A 23,542-nucleotide genomic window follows, 5' to 3' on the forward strand; every position below is an offset into this window, starting at 1 on the left:
AAATATCTAGTGCATTATTCCAAGTGTATTTAAGTAAAAATTATTTTTAAATCTCTGTCTTTTTCTAAATAGTAAAGCAATATGTTGCTGATCTTCATTTGAAATAAATGCATTGATTTTCCATATTTCAGCCCAAAATGTATTTAATATACAAAGGTATTTGGAGCTTGTGAGTTGATTCGAGAATATGTCACAATATAACATTGCTCTAGAAGAACAAAAGAGCATATATGATAAATGAAGAGCAGTGCTGGTCCCAACAGCTGCACCATTTTCTCTTACACATAACTGGGAAAACTCTTATTGTTCGTCTGAGCTAGGGAGTGTTATGATAAAGAATTTTACTAAGTGACCATTTGGCTTTTTGCTTTTTTACCCCTCTTTGGGTGTTCTCCAGAACTTGAGGCCTGCTGTTGTCTGTCTCTGGGTCAGTCAGGAGGTGCAAGGTGGCCAAGACCGAGCATGAGAGAGCCTCAGGAACACTCGACCAAAACCAATGTCTCCAAATACAGTGTGACAGAAGTTTGGTTACAAATGCAGGAATACCCTCATAGCACTCACTCTTCCTGTAGAGGCTGCATTGGCATAACTTTTACAGTATTAAATTATTGTTTACATGCAGGATTCTGAAAAGCATGAAGCTTTCGGTATCCCATAGCATACAGAGGTTTCTTTTGAAAACTGGGTGGGAGGTCGTTGCACTGGTGCTGTAGGTTTTGTACCAGATGTCACAGGCTCAATTTGATCCTTTGAACTCTGCATTTCCCAGAACACTTGTTTTGCTAAGGTGATCCTCTCAAAGCTGAACACCTTCACTGGTATTTCAAGCATGTACATGTAGACAGTGACATGGTGTTTTCTGTAGGGAAATTTGACTAAGTTTATACAGAGTTCAAGATGCCACTTTCCTTGGCAGTTACTGTGTGCAGTCTCTCTCTTGGCTAGCTTCCTTTTCATTCCTGTCTGTTTATCTGTCCTTCAGGCAATGTTGTGTGGGGACAGAACTAGTTGACTGGATGATGCAGCAAAGTCCTTGTGTCCATTTACGAACCCAGGCTGTTGGAATGTGGCAAGTACTGCTGGAAGAAGGTGTTCTTAACCATGGTAAGATAATCAGTATCTTGACTAAAATACAGGCAGTGTGTGACATCAATTCCTCTGTAGTTCTTTTCCATGAAAAAGAAAGGGATTATGAGCCCAAAAAAAGTGCCACAGAGCAGCCTGTTCATTCTTAAGTGCAAGTGCAACACACAGGCAGTATTATTTGCATCTCAGTATTATTTGAATCTTGCTACCAGTATGCTTTTTTAACTTACGAGCATATTGGATCATAAATGAACAATTTATAATGATAACTCTTAGGAGTACACTGGCTTGTGTTTATATTGTAAGACGAGCTGGATAGCACTCAGGCCAAAACCAAGGGATGTATTACCTTACATAAAACTAACCTTCATCAAAGATGTGCAGTATTTAGAAGTGAATGTGAGTATTTCTGTTTGCTCAGATCCATCATTTTGGAATGATTTCCATTGGTTTTGGAGGGGTTCCCAAATTCAGCACACCAGACATTCCAGTGCAGAGATCTGGGATTTTATGTTAGCTTTCCGATTGCATTTCACATTGACTTTCAGTTTCCATTTGGCAGGATTTAGTTGGTAACAGGATATTACAGCCCTCAAAAGGGTAGGTTTCTAAAGCAATATTCATATTCGAAGCTTTGCACGTACATTTTTATTAAATTCAGAAGAGCATCTCTATTACAGTAAACTCCCATTTATCGTCTGTTGTGCTTCCCATATCCCAGGGAGAAATTTCCATACTGGAAAGACAGATCATTTCCACTGCTCCCTTACCCTAAGGGCTGTAGCTTTAATTCCTGCCATGTATTCCCCTGAACTCTCAGGGCAAGCTATTGCAAGCTGCATCAGAGTATCCAACTCAACACGTCACTCTGACTTGCTTGGAAGACCAAGTGTTTGTCCTTTGCAGTATCATAATGTTACTTTAGAGGTCTTCTCTTGGTAGTCCTTCCATTAAGTTACTCCACCAGGACACAGGTCAATGAACTTGCCCCTGGGATTGTACCTTGATGATACACATTTCTGCTACATTACAAGGAATTTAGTTGCTTTTGCTACCTTTTGTCAGCCTGTCTAAACATGTAGAGAAAAGTGTTCATGCTAGAGAATACCTCTTAGAGATTTGTAAGGTAACCGTTTGCCCCAGTGTGATTTGTTTGATTAAATGAAATAGTTTGAAACAATAAGAAAATAGAACTAATAAGAAAAAACCCCACATGTTCACACACACGTATGTATACACACCCACAACACACTTATATGGAAGCCTTTTGGAAAGTACTTGTACACAATTTAAAAGTGTACCCTTCAAGCTACATAACTTGGACATATGTGAGAAATAGTTTCATGCTCTTACGGTTTCTCTGTAGCTTTCTTTCCCTTCCTAAATAATCTGTGACAAACACGATGCTACACAGATTTCTTCAAGGTTTGCTTCATTGAGGAGCACTTAGTATTTGATGTGTTACGTTGTTTTCAGTGGACCAAGAACACCACTTTCAAGACAAGTACTTATTTTATCGATTTTTGGATGATGAACGTGAAGATGCCCCTTTGCCAACTGAGGAAGAGAAAAAGGAGTGTGATGAGGAGCTACAGGATACTATGCTGCTTCTCTCTCAGATTGGGCCAGATGCTCATATGAGGATGATTCTCAGGAAACCGTAAGCAGAATAATGAGTTAATATTATGGGTCTTCCTTATGACATGGAAACAAGAGAAACATACATTTATTGTCAGGTGCCCTTTGGGCAGTTATTTCACTTCAGTGGCAGTTTGTCCAGCCTCTGAAGTTTTTACATTCTCGTTATGTGATTTCCAGTCCTCATTAATGCTTTTAAGTTGAACTGTGTATTGAGAATACCCATCAAAGTTCATGAATGCCATCATACTCACCTGCAGGAAAATGCTGCATTACGAGTTTTTTTTTCATTACTGAATCTTCCCTAAAGTAAGTTGCTAGTAATAGCAGGATCCTGCTCTGTTACAACTTTGTGTTTAGAAGTGTCATTCAATTAGCTACGCTGCTTTCGGTTATTTTGACTAGAGTGGTAGGATGGCAGCACAGCAGGTACTTTCAGTTGTCAGTGGCAGCCATTAATTGGATTCAGCCTTGGTAGAACTTCACTGAATCAAGATAAGCTGGACTTGGCCTGTTGTAGTTAGTTAGCAAAGTGTGAAATGTGGCTGCGGGTTTATTTATCAATTCCTATTGTTATAGAATCAATACTTGGGGGAGAAAAAAAAAGCTTTCTGTACCTAGGCCACAGAGGATGTCTGCCTAACCTGATAGCTATCAGATGACATCCTCTCCTCGGCTGGCTAACCATCCTTTCAGCAATACACCCTGGTCACACTGAAAACTGCTAAAGGCCTTTTTTACAGCCAGCCTTAGAGTGACTTCAAAGCAACCAGTATAAACTCTGTTTGACCCTCCATGGAAGGCAAGCATTAAGCAGGTAGTGTTTAGTGGCCACTGCAGACATATTTTACTGCTACTTAAGTGCACTGAGAATAAGGAATTACTTAATCTCTCTCTCACTGAAGATTTACTTGTAAGGGTCCATCCAAGACGGGCAAGTACACAGGGCTGGATCCTGCTACTTTGAGGCCATTGGCAAAGTTTGTCTTTGCTATGGGATAGGAGTGGACCCTGCCTACAGTGTGAGAACATTTTTCATAGTAAAAGATTTTTGAATCACCTAACACAAGTTCTTGCTCCTGTTCTGTTTCCATCTGTATCCTTTCCCTTCTCCATTCTTGTCCCTGTGTTATGTTTAGATCATAAGCTCATTTGGACAGCACTTCCCCAAAAGCTGACGAAGAGCATCGAATTTCAAAAAGTGCCATCAGACACTTGTGCTTATAAAAACAGGCAACACTGCCATGCAGCAATAGTTTTGAAGTATACATTCTCTTTCTTCTGCTTATTAGAGATCTAGTCAACACAACCAAAGGAGCATTTGCTCTCTGTCACAAAAAATACATGGACAAGGCAGACTGAGAGCATGGTGTTTCCATATACCCTTAGGGTGTCATGGAATTGAGGTCTTGTTTCCTTGCAGACGTGTCCTGTGCCTTTTCCATTGAGGAGCAAAACCCCTGAGCAGACACCAGTCGTTAGGAGACTGAGCAATGCTATGTGGGCTGTGACCCTCTGCGCTCTCTCCTTTGCCTCAGGCCAACTGAGCAGGTCATTCCTTGGAGAATTTCCCCTTAGGTTATTGTGCGTTTTGTCTGCCTACTATATTTGCTTTCTGTCATGGCTTTCAGAACAGCAAATTGTAAGTTTACTCTGGCAGGATAAATGTTGATTATCATCTGGACTGCTTACACAGAGCTGAAAGGCTGGAGAGATGCTGTGGGAAGTACTGCTCTTCTCTGTGTCGTCACTTGCAGAGCATCACCTGAAAGAATACTAATAGGAGATTTTCATGGAATATAGTGAGGAGAAAGAGGTTTTCTCAAGACTGATATTCATCTGGCATCTTTCCTTATTTCTGAAAGTGCTTACTTTTGTAGCCCTTTGCTCATTGAAGTAAGCTTGTACTGCCAGGGACCATATTAACTAGTTCTAGTATTCAGTTTACATACATAATGATTTTGTTAGTTGAAAATCCTCCCTGGGCTGAGCTGAAGCAGAGCTGTTAAAATCTCCATGAATCCTCAGAGCCCTGCTAGTTTTGACTAGACACTGTTACAGCTGCCAAAAGTTCAAAGGAATTGTCAAGGCTTCAGAGATGCTGACTCTAGCTGACCTGAGCAGGACCCACAATTTTCAAACCAACACAGCTGCATTTTATAACAGTAACCATTTCCAGAGAGGTTGCAGAACTCAGATAATTACCCTGAAAGAAATAAGACAATATTCTTTGATGAGAAGATTACTTTGAGAATTTGATTGTATAATGAAGCTGTTGCTTTGAAAGGTACTTTCTATTGTTCAAAATCTGAAAATCTCTAACAAAAAGTGTCACTTGTTTTGACAGCCAACTTAAAAAATTCTCTGTTTATTACATTAACTGCAGCATTTTAACTGTCAAACTGTGAAAGAATGTTCTATAGTTTAAAAAACAGAATAGAGCTCAGGGAAATTTTTGGCAGGCTCTTGTTGCTATTGTGTTTTTTTTTTTTCCTTTGGAAAAACATATACTGAATGTGAAAATAGCTTTTTGTGAAGTAGCAAACACAGCTCTCTGCTCCTTATAATGGCTGGAGCACAGGTGCAGACCTTGCACAAGTCTCTGGAAAAATTACTGTAGAATTAACAGAGCTCCTCCTTAAGTGTTTCCATCCTTCAGTATGAAAATATGTCCTGATAGTAAACCCTAATTGAATAGGATGCTGTAATACAAAGCTCAACACAATAATAACAGGAGTGTTTAAAGGAAGAGTTATATTCATCAGACAACAGTATTTAGCTCAGATGGTGTTATGGATTACATTCTTTTTTAATGCCCTAGCTAAAGTAAGTTAGCAGTGTTACTGAAATAATAAATCTGTGTTACATATTCTTGGTGACTTCACTTAGCACATTTTTTTCTCAGTAGAGAGCATTTGACACTTAATCACAATGTTGTGAGGTCTCTGATCTTTTCCCTTTTTCTTATTATCTGAGAATTTTCTGGTTAGATGTATAATAAAAATAATCAATTATATTGCTTGGACATACATGGCTTATCAATGGCAAAGTACTATGTTACTGTCAACATCCAAGTCACAGAGAAGCTCAGTATGTCTGACCTTGGTAAATTCTCCAAACACTGAACAGTTTTTATTGATCACTTAATATCACCTGAGTTCTGTCCATTAATGTGTACCCTCATTCCCTACCTATTCCATTTATTATCCGCTCTATAACCAGCTATTGCTGTTAGAATGTGTCCCCTGCAGAAACTAGGTCTTTACACAGCAGGATCCTACAAATCAACATCAGTGGGTCACCACACAGGTTTTAAAGACACGGTGATGCCTAATATCTCTCCACGTGACATCTGCAGGAGCAGAAGTAAAGACTAGGTACAGATATCCACTACAGATTGTCAGTCCTTCCAATGTGCTAACAGAGGAAGCAAATGGACATGCTGAAAGAAGAGTGTATCCTTTTGTCTTACTACATCAGATAGAGATCTGATGTAGTAAGACATCATCCTTTTATGTTTTGATTTAATCTAGAAATTCGGTAATTTGTTACACTGTGTTTTCCAAGACATGTTGGTTTTGCAGGCATGTAATACAGTTGCCACTTCCCTATTATTTGTTAAAATCCTTACCTTTTGTTTTCTAGCTAGTACTGGCTTAGTTTTATGCTGTACTTAATTAAGCTGCCCCGCATAAATCACCAGGAGTGTCAGCCTTGTAATTTCAAGCCAGATTTAGATACAATAGAGTATTTTGAGTCACTAGAGGGCATAGCAGTACCAAACTAATTTCTGTTTTTCCCTTAACAGTTTATGCAATTCTGTATGAGAAAAGAGTAATTTCATCCAGAATGGGTTTTTTTCTAAATTTGTCTTTATTTAATAATAAATGCATGTCCTTGGTAGGTGAAGAACAGAAGAAAAGTAAAGCTTGCTTAGCAGACATGTCAGTTGTCCTTTTGTTTTCTGTGACTTCTTCAGTCCTTCTTTCATCTAAAAGAAGTCTCCATCAAGCTACTTTTGTAAAAAGATGCAATATAACTCCAGAGTGACACAGCTGGGTACTCCCTGTGCCTCACACATGATGTAGACAGACTGTTGAATCAGGAGGTGACTAGGCAGAAAACCTGTAGAGCACAGTATTTCCTCATACAGCTTTCCTGATCCTCTAGTCTCTTGTAATACTGATATTTTAAGAGGAAAACTGTCAGAAAGGTACATTGTAATTTTTCTTTTAGGGCTGTCCAAAGATTCAACTGTGCTGTTAATTCCTTTGACACCACACATTGCAGACAGCAGGGTTTAGAACTGTGCTTGTTGTAAAGGTGGAGCATGTAAACCTCATTTGGAACTCCTGCTCCCAGACTGGACTTCCTGTATCCCATTGCCTCACATCTTAAATTTATCCTCTCCCTCTCCAAATTTATGTCTTTGTTGCTCTTTTCTTCTGTTCCTGGCCCACTGAATTAAGTACTTGCAGTCTGCTTTTCACAAATCTAAACCATATTGTTTGGAAGGACTTAGTCCTGTAAAAGTAGCTTCAAATAATGCTTTAAAGGAATTTTTTTTCCTATGTGTTTCCATATGTCACTCCAAAGTGCTGTCTGAAATTATATGACAGGAGAATTTGTCCTTTTAGAAAATAATGTTGTATTAGATACTGTAACTGAAGAGAATCTTGTGAGTGGGAAAAAGATTGGGGGTTACTCAAAAGCTCCTACAACTCCTCCTATGTGCTGTTCATTAGATCCTCCAAAGCATCTCTGACACACTGCAGTCCCTACAGTATTTGTAGCAATCAGAAAATTCTTTAGCAATCAGAAAATTTTGTGTAGGTTACAGAAAAGCAATTATGTCAGCCACAGTCCCAGCCTCCTTGCTCCTTGTGCTGGATAAGAGTTATTCCTTCATCAGTGCATGCTTTTTGGTAATGGGAATGCCTTGTAATTTTCAGAGAGAGAAGCTGAAACTACTGAGTGGTTCTTATTTACCTTTGTGGCTAAACAGCAGCACTCAGCATTAACTGTAGAGCAGTTGTTTGCTGTCCTCCAAGATGCACTGCTGCATCTCCAATTTGTTCAGCAGAAATTCACACACTCCTTTACAAACCACTACTACTGCCTGTTTGCTACAACTAATTAGTGCTGCATGTGAAAAATAGTACATGCCCCACACTCAGGAGTCCTTCTGAAAGGAGCAAATCTTTATGTACCATTTCCGATTTATGGGACCATTCTATACATATACAGAACACTTGATTTAATAAGAAAAGCTGCCTAATCAGGATCTCTCTAAGGTGGTTGCCATGGCTGCTGCTCCGTGTCATTCAGGTAGCATTCACAGAGCTTCCATCCTTTGTGTGTTTCAGTCCTCCAGCCAGAAACATCATTCAGTGCCTGTTTAGTGAGGATGTACCCTTCACTACACAGTACCACAGCATTTTGTGTTGTTCTGTCCTTCTCTGAAGTATTTATTTTGGGCATTTATTGCATTTAGCTATCCCTTTTATCTTCTCTCTATAGCCCTGGCCAGAGAACTGTAGATGATTTAGAATTTATATATGAAGAACTTCTCCACATTAAGGCCTTATCTCATCTTTCTACTACAGTAAGTAATTTTTAAAATTTTAACTCATCACCAAAGGGAGGCTCAATTTTTACTTCCGGTGCTTTATTAAAGTTGGAGAGCCTGTAACCATTTTTGTTTATACTCTCCATGCAAAGAATTTATTCCGTCTGTGAGAATCACTCCAGCACTGTGCAGGTGTAGGTTGTCTGTTAGATATCATTCTCTTCAAGTATTTCTGCACAGCCCCTGTCTCCCTCACTTGGCACAGGTGCCTCTGCCTGGGTCCTTATCTATGTGTAAGTGAAGGTACTGGTACTACTGAATTTTGCAGAATTGATTTCTGTAAGGAGTCTTGGCTTGAACCAGTTAGGAGGAAGAATTACACTGTGCAGTGCTTGCTGGTTGGAGTTTGGTCATTGAGTGAAAGAAAGCTCATCAGACACTTTCTCCCTGAAGTGGTAAAGGACAGTGCAGAGAACCCAGAATAAATTGAATGGACAAGAAAGTGCATCTGTTTAAAGTCTCACCATCGTTGATACACTGTAGACAACTGAAACAAGCTAAATAGGACTTTACTTGGTAGCAATAACATGTGGATGCTTTCAGGAAAAGGAAACCAGTCAGAAAGTAGATCCATATTTGACAATACCTTCTTTGGAATCTCTTGTTACTTTCAGTCATTCTCAGTTAACTTGGACAGATGCAGCTAATTATGAAGCTGCATTGCAGAAAGATAGTACTCCATGCAAATATATAAAAACCTGAACAGTATTTTTCAAAAAAAAAATAGGCATTCAGAGTTGGTATCTGAATTGCATGGGTGTTAAGGAAACTTCCCAGTTTGACCATTTGTGAGACTCTGGCAGTCACAGCCCCAACACCAGAGATTGTCAGTGCTAGGACTGGAGCCCCTTCACAGTGGGCAGCTCCAGTGACCTGGCAGGTCCTGCTGGACTCCTGCATATCCCACACTCTCACAGCCAGACCAGGTTTCCTTACTGCTTCCACCCCGAGTTTCCCATAGCAGAGCCTTGTATATCTTGGTCCATAAAGCAATTTATTCACAGTGTAGTAACACAGAAACAGCTCGAGCTGGTGCCTCCGAGGAGGGAACCCCCATGAAGGAACCGCTGGGCTTTTATCCCCTCACAGTCCCACCACGCGCAAGTCTCACTCTTCCCGTGTCCTCTGCTCCTGCTGTGTCTCCTAGTGTCCATGCACCTGGCTGGTGCCACTTGTGCCATGTGCTATGGAAAGGGTTGGCAGTTCATGGCCTCTTGACTCTCTGGGCTCCCACACAGAGCTCAATCTGCAGACAAACTGCAGCTTGCAAACCAAGGTACCTGCAGAGCTACCTGCAGCAGATGTATTCTTCAACATGGGAACAGCCATCCAAAATCCTTAAAAATCCCTGGAATGTAGAGAAAAAAGTATTTAAAGAAAGACTACTGTAAGACCCAGAAATGACCCTTTAAAAGTTAAACAAAAGAACTACCCAAGATAGATATTGAGAGGAAGTGGAGAAAATTCTTGGTACTGCAGACATAACCCAGAACAAAAAAAAATTGAAACACAAAATATTTTCAGCTCAGAAGAAAAACAAACTTGAGGTCAGAATCCACAGCAAGTAGCATATGGAACAAGTATGGCAAATGATACAAACTGCAAAGAATACTTGGCATTTTGAAGTACAGATGATTCCATGTTTTCAGTAAGGGTCTGGAAATGCCAGCTTACTACGTGCATCATGAACTAAAGCAGAAGACAGAAAGCATAACTAGCTTGGAGGAAATCTTAGAGGAACAACAGACAGCATTGCTTCTATGAACCAGAAGATTAATGGTCAATCGACTTGAAAGGAAATGGAATGTTTAATTTATTTTAAGTAAGGCATAATTCCTAAAATAATAAGTTTTCTAGATATGCCACAAGCAGCAGAAAGTAAAATGGATAAAACTCAAGTTGCATGGTAGTGAACTAATCCCTGCTAGAGAAGCCTGTGAAGTTAATCTAGGAATGAAAAACAATTATATAATACAGTGTTAAAAACAAATCAAACTTTGGGCTTCATCAAGCCAATTCATTCACTGCAAAGGCCAGTGACTGAATCAACTGAGAAGACATCTGGGGACATAAATGGATAGGAATGCTCTCTGCTATGTGCAGAGCAGTGTTAATGGGGTTGCATTTCCTGTCCTTATGAAAGTGTCATTGCCTTTGAGCAGAAGTTATAAAGGAGTTTGGTGAGCTAAGTGCTATAGAAGTCACAGGCCTGTGAGTGTGTTCACAGGTCAGTGTACTTAAAAAAACCCGTGCAAACACCTCCATTTATCTTTCTTCTTCTCCAGGCTGCAAACAGAGAGTGCTTTCCCCAGGCTGTCTAGAAAGAGCTCTAGGAGAGGTGGCTGATGGGGTATGTTTGTACTTGGTGGCTGAACACCCAGGTTGGGTGGGTGCCTTTAAGTACATCAGTACCCAAATTTTTCCACCCATTTTAGGAGATGGGTGGAAGCCATCGGATTCTCATCTGGATTATGTCCAGAATTTAAGAGTTCCTTCCCAAGTCTTTCTTCATGGCCTAAATTTTTTTTTTAATTTAAACAACCGAGACAGTGGTATGAAAATAGTACTAGTAAATACATGTTGGAGGCAGCTTTTGATCTGTATTTGGCATGGTTAAGTTACATGGTAGTACCTCTGAAAAATGGCTTGTCACCAGCTGACATTCTCCAAATACATGAATCCCGCTGCTTGGAAATTGACCTCCAAGTCCTTGGAGACTTGTGGTTGTATGAAGAGAGATGTAAAGCACACAAAAGAACTCAGGATCATATGAGATTCCCAGTGCTAGTGCTATTTTGTGGCAGTAACACAGTGTTTACAGTGACAAAAAGTGGTTGTGAGCAGTGTCTCACTAGAGACAACTGCCCACCCAGTCAGAGCTAATCACACCAGGGCAAAACAAACCCAGCAAGGAGCAGGCTGACACCAAGGGCAGTGTCACGTTCTCCAGTTTCTGGAGAGGTAGTGAGCTGGATGCTTTGCCTGGGAAGCTGTGAGGCAGAGCGGGGACTCAACAGGTCCAGATGGCTGTGCCTCACAGCTTGACACAGCAGAAGCAGACAGACTTACGCCAGTAAGGGGAAGGTACTGATTTCTCAGGAAAGAATAGGAATACTTCCATGGAGTAAGTGACAATCACTAGCTATCTTCTGTAACAGATTAACTATTACCATTTGAAACTTTCTGTCTTGTTTATGATCATTTCACATGTGTGTGTACAAAGAAAGATGTGGAGGCCCTTATATTAAAGATGCCCTTGTCTGAGCCATTTGGAGCCAGGAAATGTAGCTCTGTAAAGCAAATCAATAGGAATTAGGAGATAAGTGAAGCAGGCCAATGACTGATCAATGATGCAGAGGGAAGGAAAGTACAACTGGGCTATAATATGTGACCTCATCACCAGGAGGAATGAGATACATATAACAACTCTAATTTCTCTCTATTTTAAGGTAAAACGAGAATTAGCAGGTGTCCTCATTTTTGAGTCACATCCCAAAGCAGGAACAGTCTGTAAGTAAATGGAGTCCTGTCAGATCTTCTTTCTCACCTGTGTCATGAACATTTGAATTCCTAATGTTTAAATGACAAGAGCAAAACTTGGATGCATTCTTCAAACTTGTTTGTCACTTAGTGTTTAAAACCTAGGGTAATAAGTGTTGGCTTAGTCTGTTGCCAAATGCAGGGACAGAACTAAAATTAATTCTGTTGAATGTATGTGTCACCTACAATTTGGTTGTGTTTTTATCTAGAATTTTTGGTTCGACCAATCTCTATTTAAAATGTATTTTAGTATAATTCTGTATTAAAAAAAAATCTTCCTGCACAAAATAAAGGATTTAAAATGGTAAATTACTCAGACGTGTTAATACTGAGAAGTTCTAGCAAATGAATATTAAATTCACAGTCACTAGAGAACTAGGTTAGAACATGGTGCTACTGGTGGGATCTAATCAGTGTGCTAATTAGTAATTGATAACCTGACATCTATTGATAAAGTAGTTGTTGGAACTGTCATAGAAAAGAAAAGCAACTTTCTCATCAGTGTAATAAAATAACTCCTATATGGGTATGAATTGTTTTTCTCGGAGGCAATTGCTTTTAAAATCTTAGTATGCCCTTTTATGAGGTAGACATTTATATGACTGTAGAGTTACCTTAAATTTTCTTGGGTGCAGAATCTGGCCCATTTATATTTTGAATAACTATATTCTAACTGCAAAATCTTTTCTCTCTCTTGTAGTATTTAATCAAGGAGAAGAAGGTACTTCTTGGTACATTATCCTAAAGGGATCAGTAAACGTAGTCATTTATGGAAAGGTATTTTTTTCAGAAGCTATTTTTTGTGATTGCTATTATTGAAATTGTAAGAGTAAACTTTGAAGGAGTAGAGCTTAATTTAGAGCAAAATTGCTTTGTCTGACAAAACAAATAGAATGTAATTTTATTAAGAAATGATCCAGTGGTTTCACTGATTATACTTCCAGTTGATTGCTCTATAATTTTGGGATATATTACATAGTTTCTGAATATAATCCATCAGAGTTCCATCAGTATCTTTAGGACAAATTTACTTGCTGGAATTTGGTGACTTGCCAGGCTTTTGTCTCATGGGGGTTTTGCCCCGGCCCTTTACTACTGTGTTGTCATGAATTTGGATGACTAACTGTTCTCATGCATATCTGAAAAAAGTACTGTTTTGTGACTCATGGTTCTCAAGTTGGATGAACCTCTTCCAAATTTATGCCAGCTCTTCATCTTAGTTAAGCCATAGACCAGAAAGCATCTTTATTAAATTTCCTGTTTATGAGTGAGATTTTTCAAGGCAAAAAAAAGTAGATTTTAATACACAGGAATCCCTTGAGCCTTTAAAAACCTTCTCTATTGATTCCTCATTCAGTGACTGAGAATTCTCCATTTGAACACAAAGCATTTCACCAAAATCTAGCACAGGGCCCCTAATGCTAAGTCTAAGTAACGCATATTTAGCCATGTTTGTTACACCACTGGGTGGGCCAGATCCTCTTTTACTGTAAATTGGAGGAAACAGAGCACTGCTGATGCACAACAGCTGGAGTTGTGTTCTGTGTCATTTCTGCAAACTCGATTTTGTTTTTTAGGGCTTCTATAAATAAAAATAGTTGACAATTCTGTCTTCAGCAGGATGAGAAGAGTCCTTCAAGCTGAATGTAATTTCAGAGAACAAGCTGATTCTTTTCTGTTCTTGCCTCTCTTTAGTAATAGTAATAACCAGCTATCAAGTATTGTTTCCTAGTCATTATTTTGGCTGTTGATTTCCTGCCAAATAGATTTGTTTTGGTATTTGATTGTGAAGTCCAGTGTTTGTACAAGGACTTTCAATAGATTCCAGAGTAATGATGGGTTTCTGCATGTAAATGTTTTGCTCTGCGCAGGGTGTGGTATGTACTCTACACGAAGGAGATGATTTTGGCAAGTTAGCACTTGTGAATGATGCTCCCAGAGCAGCATCCATTGTTCTGCGGGAAGACAACTGCCACTTCCTGAGAGTAGATAAGGAGGACTTCAACAGGATCCTAAGGGTAAGAGTGGGCAGGTCTGCCCTCACCGTGTGGTATCAGAACTTGCAAGTTTTTCTAAAGTTTGTCTTATTTCTGTGAATATACTGATATTAATAACGTCATTTGTAAGTGTTCCTAATTGTGGAACAGAAATGTGACAGTTTAGAAGGTCAACTAAAGAATATGTTCATCACCTTTTCTCTCTCTGTTCCTAGCTTAGACATGAAAATGTGATCAAATGGTATATTTTGTCTCTCACATTCTATGATCTAGCATTTGCCCTGCTCAGTTTTTCCTTGTGCTGCCCAGGATTCTGGGTGATATTCTGTCCAAATATAGAAAAAAACAAGATCACCCCTTCTCCCACATAGGTCAGTGTCAGGTACCTTAAACTGAAGAGTTTCAAGGAAGAATCAGGCCGCAAATGGAGTTAAGTTACAGATGTCTTTATCAGAGAACTCTAGAAGGATATTCCCAGACTAATTTTACAGTTACTGACTTTGGGGTAAATGTGATTTACCAACTGTAACTCTGTAAATTCTGGCTGTTTTGTGGTTGTTCATAGTAGAGGAAGTCAAAACTAGTATCATCCTGTATTTGAACATATATATACCCAGTATTGCAGCAGTAAAACCAGTTCAGAAAGGGTACTCCGCTAGAAAAATTACTTGTGGTTACTGTACAAAAGGGAATGAGGATCCCTTTGGGAGTAAGGTTGGGTTGGCTGTGGAGACTTACAACTGGTTAAGCTTTGGTCAATACTTCAAAGAAGATCCAAGTCCATGGTCTTACTAATTTTTACCTGTGTTTTTTGAATGCACATTATACTTAATTTTTTTTTTCTTTTTCTACTATGAGGTGGTAGTAGAAAATGAAGTTTACTGAGCTAAGACTTCCTATTCTTAAATTTTATTTTATTTTAGAGAAAAGTCAGATTGTAGAAAATAGTGTTTGTATATAACTGGGGATAGAGATTACATTACATATGGGAAGTTGTGGAGAGACTGATTTTCAGCGAACTTTTTTTTTAATTTGACATCTCCATAAAATGGAGATTTTTAACATAGTTCTTGCTCCAGTCTCTCCCACAATTCTCTGCTTCTTGCCTCAGTTCCAGTGCTTCCTTCTTGAATCTGCCTGTGAGGAAAACAGAGTAAAGACAGATAAATACAGGGGGAAAGAACCAACCCCAGTCTTTTGTGTTTCAAAGTCATGCAGTTTGTTAGAGAAACTAATCAGCCAAATCAGGTGCAGTCATATTATTAAAAGTAACTTGTCTTGCAGGATGTGGAAGCAAATACAGTAAGACTGAAAGAACATGACCAGGATGTCTTGGTGTTGGAGAAGATCCCAGCAGGAAACAGAATTTCTAATCAAGGAAATTCACAGCCACAGCACAAGTATGTTTTCATTCAGTAGTGCAAGTGTCAGACAATTATTAACCTTTCTAAATGGTACTATTATCCAAACAATAGCATATTCCCTTTTGGTGGAAGACTGCAGTGCATATAAAGTTTTCTTTTTTTAGACATCAGCACATGCCCCATACTCAATAATATATCCCTTTCTAGCAGCACAGCAGCTTTATGTCTTTACACAATAATTCCCTAAAGATCTCAGTGTAAATACTTACCTCAAGTGATAGCTTCCAGCTAGACTAAGCATGGAGATCGATGAAAACCTATTAATCTGAGTTACTGTGTGAAAGACATGAGGAAAATACATTCTTATTGTTAAGAACAGATATTTTTATTTTGTATTTTGAGGTCTAGATGCTAATAAGAGTTTGCTATGCACAATTTATATACAAAACAAAGATCTCATGCAATGAAAGTTTCAGAGTTTATCTTACAGAATAGTTTTACACTGTAATAACAATATTAACTATATTTTCCTTTCTTACTGAAAGGGAAAAAGTACAGTTCTGCTTGGATACTACTGTGATAGGAGTAGAGTCAGGCACTTATCATTCCAAATGTTGGTAAAACCCCTAAAGACTTTGTAAATGTGTTACTTGCAAATGGATGCACAATTTTCTTCAGAAGCATTCATACAATTTCAACAAGTTTTGAATCCTTTATCCTGAACCTCACTTTCTCTCAAAAAAGAGCCAATTTATTGTGCAATATTTTGGGTACAGTTTTTATCTCATCTGGGATTTCATATACTTACTTTATCTGCATAACTGAATGCAAAGATTTATAAAGATCTGTGAAGAGTGAATAAACCATTCCTTGCATTTTATATACACATTTCCCATTTTTCAGAAACTGCTATTTCTTCTTTCACTTGACCTGTTAAAAAATCTAGAGAAACAATCCATGCTACCAGGAAAATGTGTACTCTTACACAAGTTTTTCAATGTCTAGATGAGGGGAACTTGACTGTAGCCAGTGGATTTGCATCAGCAACTGCAGTGCGCAGCAACTTGGTCATAGATTTAAATCCATTTTCTTGGTCTGAGACATTTTTCATGCTTCCAAAAGTGAAAGTTTCATTTGAACATTTTGAAGCACTGCCTTCCTTGCAAACTCTTTGTACCAGCATTACTTGTATTATTTAACTTTTTTTTCAGAATTTGGTAAAAATAGCCAGAGATATATATGGTAAATGGTTAAGTTAGGCTGTATTTTAGGTCTCGCATTCCAGGAATTTTTTCAGGTAAAGCTCAGAATTTTATTTCTGTAAATATTTTACTCATTTGGTCAGGTTTTGGGTCCTAGAAATGTGCCAACAAGGAAGCTTTTGCTGATAACAATGACAAATAGACATAAGTTACCCAAAATAGGAAGTTACCTTGAAGGTTCACTGCTTTTCACTAGTTGGATTACTTTGTTAATACTGTGTTGGCAGTGTCTTTATGTTTAAAGCTTCAAAGTGAGTTCACTGGGTTTGAGGATGATGTTTCTTTTCTTAGTAAATACAGTGGCTACATTTATGTTTGAGAGTCCAAAACAAAATTACCCATATTTCCTGATTTCCGGAATGTGTTACTGGAATGTGTTAGTTGAATGCTCAGTACTTTTGAAAATGACTGCCTAAAAGAGAAGCTTAACAGGCACCTCTTCTCAGGAAGAAACTAATTTTCTCCTCTTGGCCTTAGGGAAAACTTCACTTTGGGAGCAGATCACCTCGGTTACAGTTCTGATTCCACTGCCTCCTCTGCGGAGGAGACAGAGCTCCTACATAGCTCCCCAAGCTGTGCTTTCAAACAGTGACAGTTTCGCTTCGGAGGACTGGCTCTGAAGTTATCACTCCCAAGATCTAACTCTTTATGGGTGATCACACTCATGCAGGATGAATTCAGCAGCCCTGCAAGTCACTTCACTGTTCACTTTTACTTTCATATTCAGAGTACAGCAACCTGTGATTTCTCTGCTTCACTCACTTAGATAGTTGGTTAGTATCTCTGTGAGAATGTGCACTGGCTTAACAAGTGTTTGTGTTCTTGGGACATCAATACAGTTCTTCCAAAGTGGTTGGCAGGTAAAAGAACTGTGACGGTCAGTGCTCAAAGTGAGGAGGAGCTCCCAGGAGCTCAGCTCCACCACTTATTTCTCAGCAGGAGCAGAGTATCTTCACTTCTCAGGGTTTTTTCTTTCTTTTTTTTTCTTTTTTTTTTTAAGTTTTGTACTTTATCAGTTGAATTCCCCCCCCCCCCCAAAAAAAAAGAAGGAAAAAAAGATGCAAAGATTGAAAGAATGGAGGGAAATATAAAAAATCTGATCTGCAAGAAAAGAGAAAAAAAAAAGATGACAGGACAAGTTTTCCAGTATCATATGATATTCTGCTGGTACTTAAAATCTCACCAGTGTTTTTGCATGAAGCAGAAAAACCTGGCTGTTGCACTGGTTCTCTCACTTCACTAAATTAACTCCAGGAAATGGTACAGTGCTCAGTTTATCAACTTGAAACTTACTTACTTCAGTTATGTGAGGCATTGCACAAATTTGAAGATACAGTGTGCTATTTCATTATCTGCCCCCACCTTCTCAGACCAGCCTCTGTCAGTGATGCTGAAGGAAATTGTTTCCTTGCTCTGACACTGACACACCTGTTCTCATTTTGGGCTCATAGTAAGCCTTTTAAAACCGTTTAATGACTGCAAGTTGCTATTGTTACTGAGATATTTATTCTCAGTGGAGGAGCATTTCTGCTTGTACTTCTCCAAGTTTGGACCAGTGCAGCTCTGCTGATTGTGGTGTGACTGTGGTGGTGTTATACTGAAGTACTTGTGTGAGGAGGGGGCTGTCTCTCATCCCTGGGCGGGGTGGAGAATGTGACTGCTCCTAGGTTTACAGGGGGAAGCCAGCAAAGACTGTGAGTGGTTTTGTCCTAAGCACACAGAGATTCTGGTTAGAGTGCGTGTTTGTACTCTGGCACACAGCAGCACAGCAGTCCTGATCTTCTTGCTGGTACACAGTTATTTCTTGATTAGCTCTTTTGGCTATGAGATGCTAACTGCTCCTTTCCCTCCCTCAGGTATATTGTGATGTCAGGAACCCCAGAGAAAATTTTAGAGCACTTTCTAGAAACTATGCGCCTTGAAGCAACTTTAAGTGAAGCAACAGGTATCTACATGGCAGAAGCTGTTTTATTATTACCCCATAAGATGGACTTGCTGGGGTAACACTGCATTTGATGCTTTGAAAAGCACCTAGTGGTAGTTTTTCCCAGAACAAGAACTATCTACTGCTCTGAAACAACCCCGAGAGAACCAAGGAAATCCAGAACTGAAAATAGCAATCCGTTCCTCCAAGCCTGCTCTATTGTATTTGTGCTTCCACATCATAGTAGAACAGCAAAATCCTCCAAGATGCCAGACCACCAGTTATGACTTTAATTAGGCACAACTATAAGGCCTGAACAGAGCCCCCTATTAGTAATGGTACTCCTTGTTCTGGAGGTCACTTTAATATTGTGAAATAGCTTGATACCTCCAGTCATTACATTGTGCTAGTGTAAGTATTCTCAAATCTTCATATCACATTTAAAGTATCACAATTTACGTTTCCTATTTGTGATACTTTCCCATGTGCAGGGAAAGAAGAATTTTTACTCAAAGGAGAAGAACTCAGCACACCATGGGCCGAGTCCCAAGAATGCAGGTTGCTGCATCTGCACGTAATAGGCTGCTTGTCATTAGTGTAAAGAGAACAGAGAATTTACATCTAGAGATATAAAAATTTGCTGACTTACTTTTAGTAGTATTTTAATTTTTGGAAAGAGTCAGACACAAAAAATCCTCGTATTCTGATAAAGTAATGCATAGACGTACATTAAACTACATAACATTGCTTTTACAAGTTCTTTTTGCATTGCAGATGTCTGATAAGTATATATTCAAAGGTGTTCTTAAATCCAGTTAATCTGTTATTGACCTCATAGTAAGAGGAGAAACCCATATAGTGGTCCATAAATGGTAGAATAATTGAAAAATTACAGAAATCCTTTTAAAGTGTATGTTTTCACTACTTTAAAGACAAAAAAAAAAAAGGATTCTTTTCATAGATACCTGTTTACTAGGGTTGCAAGCAGAATATTGTTCTTCAGTCTTGCAGCTATATAATCACAAGTTTGCCATTCACAGTATGCATGTATTAGATATTTTTCAAAACCAAATTATTTTTAAAATGTTTTAAAACTTTCTGTTGAAACATCTAGTGACAAGATTGTACTTATATCCCAATACAATACAATGTGTCACAATTCATAAGGTTATTTTTAGGATATAGGATAACAGAATGCTGGAAAACTGAATTTTTCATTTATGTATTCCTTTAATTTAAGAGTATTTAAAAAACAGTTTGCTCTGGGTATTACATTAAAAAAACATGCCACTCTTCCAGAGGTGAGTTTTGTCAAGAGAGATACTTGCATATAGGAATTATACAAGTGGAAGCAGTGATGTAATATTATATTGCACAGTTATCTTCATATTTCTTCTGCCATCCCTTACAATGTTTTTAAATGTTTCTGGTATCTCAAAAGTTGCACTGTAGAAATTATACCCTGGGGTATTGTGTTCACTGTTTCTCAGTGATTCCATATAAGCCTGCCAAACTCATTCTGGCCTCTGCAGCCAGGCTTTATAAATCCTTCTTGTTGTCAGAAATAGAAAGATAAGGCAAACTGGTATTTACACCAGCACTACCACAGGTCATTTTAACAGAAGAAATGACTTGCTGGGTTTTGCCAGAGAAAATGTCAGTCATATTGTTCATATACGTTTTAATGTAAATGTAGCAGCTGTGATACTTTCAGATCAAAATAAACCCAGAAATTTGACTGTCCATTTACTTCTTTTAGGCATTCTACTCACAGCTAGGAAATCAGCAAAGAATGAAATTATTTGCCTTCTCCTGCATAGGATATACTAAATGTGCTGCCTGGTATTGTAACTCCTAAAGCCAAATGTTACAGCTCTTTTTAGGTACCCAGGTGTGAAAGGCCTAATTCTTCCTCTGTATGGAACTCCACACTTGTAGAGAATTATATCCAAATATTTCACTTTAGCACAGATGTTGGGCTTTTTGCTCTGCCAGATTTCTCTTTGACACTGGCAAATGCCTGTTAACATAAGTTCAATAAAATTCATTCAGACAAGACTAAAAGCTTAGTATTTTAGCTCATATTTGTTCATTACCCTTTTTTGTACCTAATCCCTACAAAGAAAGTGCAAAAAGACCACTTTATTATCTGCAGAGGGCTAATAAGATATTTCAGGTGAAAGAAAACTCATCCTTGAGATCCCCAAGCTGTTTGCAGTGGCTTAATTGACTCTTTTCTTTCTTCTCTTTTTCACAGATTCTGTTTTAAATGATTTTATTATGATGCACTGTGTTTTTATGCCAAATAGTCAGCTCTGCCCAGCCTTGATGGCACAATATCCTTTTGTAAGAGAAAAGTTAAATCTGTTTAGCCTCTGTACCTGTCAGTGATGAAACTGAAGCTTCCGTCTCTCAAGGAGTACCTCCCACTCCATGGAGGCTGTGCCTTGTGGGTAGATTCTCAGTGTCTGACTAGCAGCTCTCCATAGCTCAGAACTCTAAGATGGTTGGTGTATAACCCATGATGAGATACAGTACAGGCTATGAAATCTGTATCTTTCCTGTGCTGGTTACTGTTCCAAGGGAAATAAATGTACTGTCCCTCCACCAGATATGTGAAATTACATAAAAGTTGGGGTTACCCTTCCTGGATCCTTCCTTTCTTTCTTGAGTTTTGCTGAACTACAGCATCTACATTTTAACCAGGATAGTTATATCTTGGTAATTTCAGTGGTCCACTTTTGAGGCTGCAAACTGCCTCAAGCAAAAGGCTGCCTGAACTTGTAGACTAATGGGTAAGTAGTTCCTAGGTGCTGTCCTAACAGTTATGAAAAAATAGTAATAATCTATAATAATAGCCTATAGCAAATGCTAAAAACTGAAAAAAACTTCAATTGGATGTGAATACTATGAGATGAAATCTTAATAGTGGAGAGCATTGAGAGTTGGGGGTGATTCTCATACTCTGCATGTTGTACAGGAGTCTGTGAAATGTCAGTCTGTCAATTACTGGCAGGTTATTTAGTGTGGGGAGCTGTTGGACACTGAGAGTTTTCCTTGTGCACAGTGACTTGAAGCTATCAAGTGACTGGGAACATTAAATAAACATATAATGTTTTCTGTTTTATAGAATTCTGACAGGGGTGTAATAACTTCAGTTCCCTATTTATTTGTTTAGAATCACAATGGTGTGAAAGTGCTTTCCTTCAAGCTCAGTGGGGCGAGTGACATCTGGGAAAGCTCACCTCCTGAAACCACAAAACAGAGCATTGTGTCCTTGTCTGGCAAGCTTGAGAATCCATTTGTGTTACTCCTAGTGAGGAGAGTGATTGTTTTGAAAACCTTTGGACCCATGAAACTGGTCTGTAGAAGATTGTTCGCACACCTGAAACAAATTTTCCAAAATCACATTGTTTTGGATATCAAAAGTATTATGAAATGCTGTTGCTGACAGCATTGAGAGGGGAAGAAAAGGCAGCACTTCTAATGTTTGGGGGGTTTTGTCCTGATTTATTTAGCTCGTATTATTCAGTCAGCCCATTTGGGATTCAGGCTTCTCTATCCTCAATTATAATTGAGTAGCTCTGATATCCAGTAACTGGAAAAATCAGACCTGTAAGCAAAATATACCTTATTGTTTATAGGGGAAAAGCTTTTCTGATAATCGAAGTTAAGGATAATCACACTTAAGGGTAAATATTCACTTGTGATGAAATCTGTTCTGGAGAGGATGCTAAGACCATGGTCTTAAGTGGGTCATGGCAAGCATCATGCTAATTCTTTTCAGAGAGGCGATGGAAGTAACTGGTATCCTACTGCTTTAGTGTTAGCTTTTCCTGGAGCTGAATTATTATTTATTTGGTCCATTCTGAATATGGAAAAGCTAACTGTGCTTTGTTGATTGTACCATTGAAATTTATTGTTAGAGTTGAAAGGTTCCTAACAAAGCTCATCTTTTTGGAGCAAAATCACTACAAAAGTGTTCACCAGTGCTGTGAGACTAAGGAGAGATTAGTTATGCTCAATGAGGAAATTAAAACAGAAAAAGAGAAAGAAGAAAGGTGATTCAGTCAGAGACTTTTTGCTTCAGCTCCCAATTTTGAATCAAAACAAGTCTATTTTCCTACACCCACTTAGGATACTATTTTAGCTGGCAGCATGAAAGTATGAGTAGAGCTAGACCACTGAAGTGCTTTCAAGCATAGTACAGGGTATAAATTATTTGGGTTTTCACTTCTTCTATAGCAGTCATTTGTAAGTTATTGCAATCCTGAAAGGAATGGACAGGTGCACCATTTTGTCTAAGTAACATTATGGCTTGCTGTGGATTCCAAGCTTATGCTGTGCTGTCCTTTGGCACACCAAGTCTTCTGCAGTCATTAAAGTATATAGATTCTGCAATATTAAAAAAACCACAGACTTCTGTTTTATAGGGAAGCAAAGAATATGCTCCCTGAATCAGGATTTAAGTCCTGTGTGTTGGACCAAGGCCCCTGTTTTCACTCTCCTTCACGGAGTGGAAATGGACAAATTCTCAGAGCTACAGCTTGTCAGAGGGAGGCAGGAGAAGGCCCAAAAGAAAACCTAAAATCGAGCAGCAACTCCAAAAATGCACTTGGGTTAGTGCAAGTGTGTGAACATGTGTGCAGGGGTGCATCTTTAAAGAACGACTGTCTAAATACTTACGAAGTATAAACTCCTCCTTTTGCTCTCTGTAGATGATAGTTCTTCAGCATGTTTCTCTATGAGTGTCTTGCTAACCTCCTTTACCATTGTGCCAGCAAAAAAGTTTGCATTCTATTGTAGCAGTGACCTTGCACAGCTCCTGCTATAGCTGAGTGTTCCTATGCAGGGAAGAACAGACTTCAGAATTGCTTCCATTTCTTAGCATATGCTAGAGAAAATTAGAAATATATGTATATATTGAGCTCTAACCATATTGCTGTTGATAAATATTTTGCTATTATGTGACTCTTCATAGTTTATTTCTGATTGCAGTCTGTAGTGAAGCTGTATCTTGAAGATCACATAAAAATGTGAGAACCCTTCCTTGACTTTCTCTGTGATAATGTTAATAAAAGAGAAATCAATATAAATGAGCA

The 23,542-nt window shown here is 38.7% G+C and overlaps 1 protein-coding gene across 5 annotated transcripts in view; it reads left to right on the plus strand.

Annotated features, from left to right (window-relative positions):
- RAPGEF4 (Rap guanine nucleotide exchange factor 4) overlaps nt 1-23,542 on the plus strand; it is a 158,957-nt gene that overhangs the window by 99,444 nt on the left and 35,971 nt on the right. For all 5 annotated transcript variants that reach the window (XR_002047306.3, XM_010406764.4, XM_019290537.3 and 2 more), the window contains 9 exons: nt 983-1,104; nt 2,563-2,746; nt 8,245-8,329; nt 11,803-11,863; nt 12,594-12,670; nt 13,765-13,911; nt 15,175-15,290; nt 18,373-18,461; nt 20,698-20,776. Coding sequence is in view for 4 of the 5 variants with exons in the window: in XM_010406764.4 (XP_010405066.1) it covers nt 983-1,104; nt 2,563-2,746; nt 8,245-8,329; nt 11,803-11,863; nt 12,594-12,670; nt 13,765-13,911; nt 15,175-15,290; nt 18,373-18,461; nt 20,698-20,776 (960 nt within the window). In the remaining variant the exon portion in view is untranslated. The remainder of the gene's footprint in view (nt 1-982; nt 1,105-2,562; nt 2,747-8,244; nt 8,330-11,802; nt 11,864-12,593; nt 12,671-13,764; nt 13,912-15,174; nt 15,291-18,372; nt 18,462-20,697; nt 20,777-23,542) is intronic.

Source organism: Corvus cornix, chromosome 7, assembly GCF_000738735.6.
Source record: "Corvus cornix cornix isolate S_Up_H32 chromosome 7, ASM73873v5, whole genome shotgun sequence".
Lineage (NCBI taxonomy): Eukaryota > Metazoa > Chordata > Aves > Passeriformes > Corvidae > Corvus > Corvus cornix.